Here is an 8,658-nt window from a genome sequence, read left to right as displayed (position 1 = left end):
CTGCTTTGTATGGAAGTTTCAAGCCACAGAACTGTTTTATTTGAGTCCTAGAAAGACCAACACATCTGTGAACATCTCTGGTTTGGTGACCTGGACTTGAATGGAACTTTAAAACACCCTTTCAGCCTTTTCACTCCAAACACTTGCCTCTTATATGAGCTTCTCCTAACCAACACTTTCTATGCTTAAATAATTAAAAACCCTCTCTATTATTGTTCTAATAAATTTTAAAACTATGTAATATTTTACCATGCCAATTTTCATAGCAAATATTTTAAATATAGATTTAATGCGTATGTTAGTATTAGATGTTTGTAGAAAACTCAGGAAGCTGACTTAGCAAATTAAGCACAAACACTGTTATACCCGTGTAAACACAAATCAAACATACAGCATTGAGATATCGGTCTACAAAAAAATTCATGTGGTTTCTTCTCCTATGGCTTAAAATTAAAATTGAGAACAAATTTCTAAAGCAAGTATTCTAGGTGTGTTTTCATTTAACCCAAACGATTTTTTAAACAAACAAATAAACTAAAACCTTTAAAAGTTATTGGTGTTTTGATTTCTCTAGCTTTGTTAGAATTTAATTGACAAAACCATGTGCTCCAAGATGAACGGTGTGTGGAGATTTGATGTTTGTATAAACTGTGAAATGACTGCATAATCGAATTAGCAATAAGTGTGGAACATGAAAAAAAACACACAAACAAACAAACAAACAAAAAACAAACCCTAGTTCTGAATTATACAATGGAGACTGGCTTTTTATCTTTATTTTTTTTGTCCTACCTTGAAAAATGCCACTAAAGCTTTTTTCATAAATTGATGTGTACACAGCTCCTGCAGAAGAGCTGGCACAGGAGCTGGGCATTTGGTCTGGACACAGGGGGTAAGGCTGAGGAACTAGGGACTGGAATGCCTGCAGACGTGTTGCTATAGTGACCCTTGAAGGAGAGAGCTGCAAAGAGAGCTGGCGTTCCCTTAGTGAGAACTATGTTTGGTTTAGATAGCAATTGAGTTGAGGCAACTTCCTAAAGTCCGTAAAAATAGGTGGACTATGAGGAAAAGGATCTACAGGAGTCCAGGTGTGATCAAAGGTACTGTTTGCTGCCATGGTTGGGATGTGTGTGAGTGCGTGTTTCCACCTCTATCTAACACGAGCCAGGGTCCCAAAACCTGTAAAGAGTGCTTGGAATAGACTTTAAAATAACTCAGAAAGTTTAAGGTATTTTTTTCTTCTTATTGTATCGGAATCTAAAATTAATAGAAGCGAATGGTATTAATTGTATTGATGACTTTGGAAAACTTAAAAAACCTAAACATAATGAAAACCTAAATAGCAAAAATATGTCTATGATCCTTCATTAGTATCTAAAACCTAAGACATCAGTGAGTGAAGGTTGGCCATTTGGTAGAGCTGAGTGATACCTTAAACTAAAAGATGCTACTGAAACCTGAGTCACAGGACAAGAATCCTCATTGTCTCCTCATGGATCTATTTTTCTTTTTATGTCTTATATAATGGCTTTAAATATTCTAACTCTTAAGTATTTTACATATTTTATGTCTTCATGTGAATATAATGGAATTTACTTCATTGTATCTTTATTTTTTTCTGATTTTTATAGATTTATTAATTAACAATAAGCAAATAAATAGTATATATTTGATGTATACAACTTAATGCTTTCATCAACATAGAGAGTGATTATCAATAGCAACATAATTAACATGTCATCACTTCACAATGTTACTGTGTGTGTGCTCCAAATATTTAAAATCTACTCTTGCCAATTTAAAGCATCTAATATTAATTACTAACTCTGCTCACCATTTGTGCAGTAAATGAGCAGGTTTTGTTCATCCTTTAGACACAGCAACATATCCCCATTCTCCTCAATCCCCAGTTTTGACAACCTGTAGTCATCTCTCTGCTCCTTTTTGAATCCAGCTTCTTTGGATTCTAAACATAAGTGAAATTATGTAGTCTTTGTCTTTTTGTATTTGACTTATTTCACTCACCATAACATGGCTCTCTCATAATGTCAGAAATGATATTTTACCCTTTTATGAAACTGGAATAAATCTGTTTGTCTGTCTCTCTATTTCTCTACTAGCTGTCTATTTATATCTATCTATTGATGATATATCTATCATCTATCTAGATCTTTTATCTATCCATTTATTCCATGATGGACATTTAGATTGATTCCAAACTTGCATAACATAAACAATGCTGCATGAACGTGGAGAGTAGATACCATTTCTTTAACACACTGATTTCATGACCTGAGGTGGCTTCTTAGAGCTGAGGTTGTCCAATTGTATCAAGTTCAATTATCAACTTCATAAGGAGCTTCAACACCATTCTCCATAATGGCTGCACTAAACTTACTCCCAGCTGCAAGAGAACTGGTGTTTTCTTTCCTCTCCATCTTTCTTGCCCCTTCTCTTCAGTTATTTGGTAACCTCCGCCACCCGACGTGGCAGGTCAGCATTACATTGTGTCTTTGATTTGCACCCTCTAATAGTTTGTTGTTGACTTTCTAATCTCCTCGTTCTTGACCTCGATGCCCTTTGTTGAGTAATATTTGGGCAGGTCCCTTGCCCCTCTTACATGAAGTTGTGTGTTTCTTGCTCTGAGGTTCTTTGGTTTCTTGCATATCTTGGATATTAACCCCTTATCAGCTGTATGGTTTGTGGATGTCTTCTCCCTATCAGTCTGCGGATTGTTCACTTTGCCAAACACACATTTTGGAACTTTGTGGTTTGATATAATTTCATTTTGACTTTTCTGTGGGGGGATGGTTTTCAGAAAATTACTGTTCAGACCAATGTCAAAAAGCTTTTTACCTTGTGTGTTCCTCTGGTAGTTTTATAGCTTTGGAACTAGAAATGTTTAAATCCCTGTTCCATTTCAATTTGATTTCTGTGTGTAATTAAATGAACAAGTCAACTTAATTCTCCCACGAATATCCCTTGTTCACAAAGAGCCTTTGATTGAAGAGACCCCCCTCTCCATTGTGCAGTCTTGGTGCCTTGTCAAAGGATTAACTCACTGTTTTCTGCATGACGGTTTTCTCTGGGTTTTTTATTCGTTCCCTTGTTTGTTTCAGTGTCTATTCAAGTATTATACAATTTGATTATTGTAGTAAGATAATGTGAAATTAGTAAAGATGATTCAGCCAGTTTTGCGTTTTTCCCGATAGTTATCTCTATGCATTTGTCCTTTGTTTTAGTTTTTATGGTTTAAGGTGTTCCCCAAAGTTGTCATTTCTTTATTTTTCTGTTACAATGACCTGTTTATTTCTGAAAATAAAATATTGAATTTTGCTACTATCATCGTACTGCAAATCTATGTTAACCTTCATTTTTTGTTAGTATTTATTGTGTATAATTAAGTACTCCAAATTTTAAAGTAGTATACATAGATATCTAATATGTTTATTAATAAATGGACCCTATTGTCATTATATACTATGTGATATTTCACACCTAAAGTATATGTTGCTTGATACATATGTAGTAACCCTTGATCTTTTCCCAGTTCCCATGCAATCAGTTAATCCATCCCTTCACTTGAAGCCTCTGTGTGCTCTTAAGTTCATCCAGTGTAGAGTATCTTAATCCCCCCCCCGAATTTTTATGTATTGTAATTATATATATAGTTATATAGTGATATAGTGATATAGTTATAGTTATTAGTAAATAAGGACTTATTTCTTCCACTTTGCTCCCTGACTGCCTTGCAGCCCCCATTTCTGCTCTGTCTGTCTTCTCTCTTGTGACTTGATGGTTGCTTACCACAGCATGGCTTACCATGGTTATCCTGAGATTTATAGGAACATCCTATTATTGTAACTTTGACTGTATGAGGAAAACCTGCTTTAGCTCTTCTTCCCACACTTGTTATTGATATCACAATTCACATCTTTTTATTTAACTCTTTACACATTATTATAATCATAGCTGTCCTGAATACTTATTTAGCTTTTGCCTTACTTAAAAGTTTTACTGGCCATCACAGTACAGAGTGTTCTAAATTTGATTTCTGTTAGCTTTATAATGATTTTATGATTTCATATTTTCACCCTATTAGACTTTTTCTGTTTCTATCTGAGCAACTCCTTTTAGCATTGCTTGTAAGGTAGACCTAGAAGTGATGAACTCTCGCATCTTTTATCTGGAAATGTTCTTATTCCTTACTTAAAAATATGTTGAATTATTCGTTCATCAGTTTGTTGGTCTCCATTAGAGTTGATTACTACTGCTTTATTTTGCTTTTTGATGGTGTCATTTGCAAAATAATCACTTGCAAACCTTCTGGGTTTCTCTTGGTACCCGAGAAATAGAAGTCACTGGCACCTCTTTGAGTCTTCACAAAGCCATTCACCCACCAGTCAGCCTGTCCATAGATTGTAGGCAAATCAGATAAAGGGTTTGTTCTGGTGTCTTTTTTCCCCTGCTAATTTATTCATTTTTTCACTTTACATTCTTATCACAAACCATTCTCTTTTTCTCTCAGTCCCACCTTTACAAACTCCTGCCCCCCAAGACCCCTTTTCCTTCTCCTCAGGGAAGGGCAACTGCCCTGGGACATCACATCATAGCAACCTGATGCTCTGGTGTCTTGAAGCAGGATGGACTGGTGGTTGGGTTGTGGAACATATGGATCCATTGCTTGGGCACCTAGGGGCATTCTCAGCACCTTATACCTTTGAGGTGGGCCTACACTGTTGCCTACTGTGATCATGGCAACGTGGCCTACAGAAAGTATTCCAATGCCTGAGTCCACAGTGGCTATCCTGGAACTAGGGTGGGCCTTTGGCTGAGTCCATGCAAACTTGCCTCTGCTGGAGTGGGACTGGATCTGAGGCCACTGGAGCAGTCCTGAAGCCTGAATCTGTAGCATCACAAGAAACTGTTCAGTGCTAATTCACGGAACATAGAAAGGTAGCTGAGCCAGTCCCTCTCCCTGGGAAACAAGTTCAGAGAGGCTAGTTCTCTGCTGCTCCAATACAGACTACTGGCCTGAGTTTTAATTTTTTAAATAAAATACTCCATGTACTCAAGACTGATGAAAACTTGAAGTGTGCTGGTTGGCTCCCCACAAACACACCGAATCCTTACAGCCTTCCAGTTTAGTCATGCAGACGGTGGACTTTGACTATATTTTATGGCCCTGATCATACACTTATTAAGCGGTGTGAGTTTATTTATATCTAGCCAGGTTTCCATGAAGATTCCTTTGGTTCTAATCACTCAGAGTTTCCATGGAATCATGTGCCTTCTAAAATCCATAGTATTAAAATGCTGGCTTGGGGGTGAGAATATAAGAATGTGATTTTAAAACATTCTTATGCTTTTTGCAAATGGAGTAACATAGATACTAGTATAGTAACTATATAGTAACATAGTACCATAACCAAAAGTACAGTCAAGTCCCATAATAAAAAACACAACCCAGTTTCTTTGTTAATAAATGAATTTTTAGCTAATGACCCCTATTCTGTTGCTTCCTTCTCTCCCCTCCTGTCTGCATTGATGAAATCTGTCTTCTAGTAAACTCTTAAACTCATCCCCTGTGCTCCTGTGCCTTTAAAAGTAGCTGGTTTAAGACAGAGATTGATGGATGTGTAGAAAGCTAGAGAAAGTAAGTTGTAGGCAAAAATACACGTCCTCCTTACGTGGTCTTCTTAGGAGCCTGAAAGGTTTGCTCATTGATTAATAAAGACCGTTGCTCTTGCAGAGGTTCAGTATTCAGTGCCCAGCACCCACATGGAGGGAGTGGCTTACCTGTAACTCTAGTTCTAGAATGATCCCTCACCTCTGTCCTCCATGACACATACCGTCACTCATGTCCACAAACCTACAGGCAGATAAACTCACATACGTGTAATTAAAAATGATAGAAGTAGGGCTGGAGGCTGGGGTGGTGTAACACATCCTATCATGTGGCAGACAGAGACAGGATGAAACTGATGAGTTGGAGGCCAGCTTGATTTATGTAGAGAGTTTAGGACATCCAAGGCTATTCAGTGAGAACCTGTCTAAAAAAAACCCAACAAATGGAAAGAAAGAGAGAGAGAGAGAGAGAGAGAGAGAGAGAGAGAGAGAGAGAGAGAGAGAGAAGAAAAAGAAGAAAAAAAAAAAGAAGAAGAAGGAGGAGGAGGAGGAGGAAGGAGGGAAGAAAGAAAGAAAGAAAGAGAGAGAGAGAGAAAGAGAGAGAGAGATGGATGGAGGGATGGAGGGAGGGAGAATGAGAGAGAGAGAGAGAGAGAGAGAACGCAAGCAGGCTGGCTGATTGGAAAGATGGCATGGCTCAGCTCTTGCTGCTCTCCTGATCCCCTATGTAGGTTCACAACTGTCAATAATTCCAGCTCAAGGGGATCCAATATCTCTGATCTCAGCAGGTCACCTGCACTCACATGCACATACCTATTCTCTCTCTCTCTCTCTCTCTCTCTCTCTCTCTCTCTCTCTCTCTCTCGTAACTTTTTTTAAAAATCCATTTTTTTTCTATTTTCTGGTTGAGATCCTGCCTATGTGTTGCTCCTTGGCAACTGCTCAGGTCTTACTTCCCTGGGCTCCTGGATAAGCTGAGAGAGCAGCATCACCTGCACAGAAACATCAAGCATGGATGGGTAGCAATATGGAGGTCAGGAAGAAAGCAGAGGCAGCTAGCAGGTGCTGGTATTTTCTGGTAGGAGCCGAAAGAAGGGTGGACTTGCTGGCTCTCAGTATAGAAAGGCACATCAGGCATAGCTGGTTAGGCTTGGGAAGACAGAGATTGGCAAGGAAGGATTCCAAGCAGTAAATGAGATAAAAGACTTAGTCTATTTGGACAGCTTGCTGTGACTGCCAGGCTCCTAACAGGTGTGGTCCTCTCGTTTTCCTTGCATTACCCAGTGTGTGTGTGCTCACATTCATTTGGATCCAAGACTCACACTGTTCCCTTTGAAATAAGTGGAATGGGCAGCACCTCTTCATGATAAAGGCTTGGCTCTGGCATCAAGGGTACCTGGGGCGATGCTGTTAATGTAACGTGGCGAATGTGACACGCAACACACTGGGACTAACAAGCTAGTGCTCTGTCATACAGACTGGGTGATTCCTTCAGCTGGGAGTCACTCATTCTTCATCTTGCCAAAGCTACCAGATTTGTCTGTCCTGGGCACTCACCTTCAGCCTTTGGGGAATCCAGCCCCTCCCCGGGGACCAGCCCATATCTTGCTGCTGATCAGTGGTCATAAAGGCTGTTTCTTGCTTCTATTGAGAAAGTCACTCTAGACTACCCCAGCTTCTGGGATAAAATTGTGTCCCGGCTTGGCATCTCCCTCCACCCCAGCGCTGCCTCTCTCATACCCCTGAAATTGTAGTTACTGAGAGCACATCCCAGAAACCCTCCCCTGCCCCCCGACAGTTCCCACAGATACACATGATTATGAAGCAGCAGCAAAGGTGGATGTGTGGAACGGAAATGACACCATGGACTCCCATGGGAGCCAGCTTCCAAGAACATCTGGTGGCACTGTGTTTCCTGTTGACGGACCCAGAGCAGCAATGTGATAGCCTGAGAATTAGGATGGAAAACAACATTAGAGAAGAAAAGACAGGGGGTCAAAATGTCACCTGGCTGGTACTCTGTAGCTCAGAAAGATGGTGGAATATATCTAGCATAGGTAAGCAGCTAAATCTACCAGTCAGCTGGTTTCTCGCCACATCATTGCTAACGTGGGAAAGAGAGACAGAGTGCTAGGATTTCACTTGAGCTACGCATTTCCTTGCTGGGACACTATTTTGGATACCCCATGTCTAGGCTTAGAATACTATCTACTTTGCCTATTGCGGGCTCAAAATATTTTGGAAACTACTCTTGTCAATTTGTGCATGAGAATGGAACGAAGTGATTGGAGACCCAGGTGTGGGTGGCAGACAAACGTGTATGGCTTGTCATATGCAAGCAGAAGTGGCCTAGGGTTCTGGGAATCTGTGGATCTTCCTTATTGACAGGGTCAATGTCACCAAAATCCTGAAACAGCTGGGAGCTACAGGGCCCTCTGGTGGCCCCAGTATCTTAAAGTAAGGCAGTTAGACTGGGGGGTAGGAAAGGCTCAGTTGTCCTCACAATGGCTTTAAACATGTTCCTTTGCTCAGAATCTGGTAAGAAAAGACTTAGCGGCAAGGAGTGCCACATTCTGCTAGCAACATGTGGGTGATAGACTGGGAGAGCCTGGTATGGAGCTGTTACAATGTTTAAATTGGATAACGAAAGTGATGAACATCTGCAATGTTACGCCAGCCACATAGGTTCTCACTAGTTGTTACGATGATATTTAAAAGAATAAACATAAGTACATTACAAATAAGCTTACATAAGCCCGTCTTTGGGTTGGTACCCACTAGTGATAGCAGATGCTATCTTTCAGGGAACTCCCTTCGAACCGAAGTGGCATAGGGTCCTAGGAATCTGGATCTTCCCTATTGACAGGGTCAGGATGTCACCACAATCCTGAAGCAGCTATAGCTCCAGAGGGAGCTATAGTGCCCTCTGGTGGCCATTACATGACTGGCCAGACTGGAATTGTTACTGAAATTTCCAATCTCTCTCTCTCTCTCTCTCTCTCTCTCTCTCTCTCTCTCTCTCTCTCTCTC

The 8,658-nt window shown here is 40.2% G+C and overlaps 1 protein-coding gene across 12 annotated transcripts in view; it reads left to right on the top strand.

Moving 5' to 3' along the window:
- Positions 1-967: 967 nt before the first annotated feature.
- The window catches only part of Syne1 (spectrin repeat containing nuclear envelope protein 1), a 444,430-nt gene continuing 436,739 nt past the window's right edge, over positions 968-8,658 (top strand). For all 12 annotated transcript variants that reach the window (XM_029482408.1, XM_029482403.1, XM_029482399.1 and 9 more), the window contains exon 1: positions 968-1,100. In XM_029482408.1, the coding sequence (XP_029338268.1) occupies positions 1,061-1,100 (40 nt within the window). In that variant the 5' untranslated portion in view covers positions 968-1,060. The remainder of the gene's footprint in view (positions 1,101-8,658) is intronic.

The sequence above is a fragment of the Mus caroli genome, chromosome 10 (assembly GCF_900094665.2).
Source record: "Mus caroli chromosome 10, CAROLI_EIJ_v1.1, whole genome shotgun sequence".
In the NCBI taxonomy this organism is placed as follows: Eukaryota; Metazoa; Chordata; class Mammalia; order Rodentia; family Muridae; genus Mus; species Mus caroli.
Note: the sequence above shows the minus strand (reverse complement) of the source record. Positions and strands in the feature narration are given on the sequence as shown.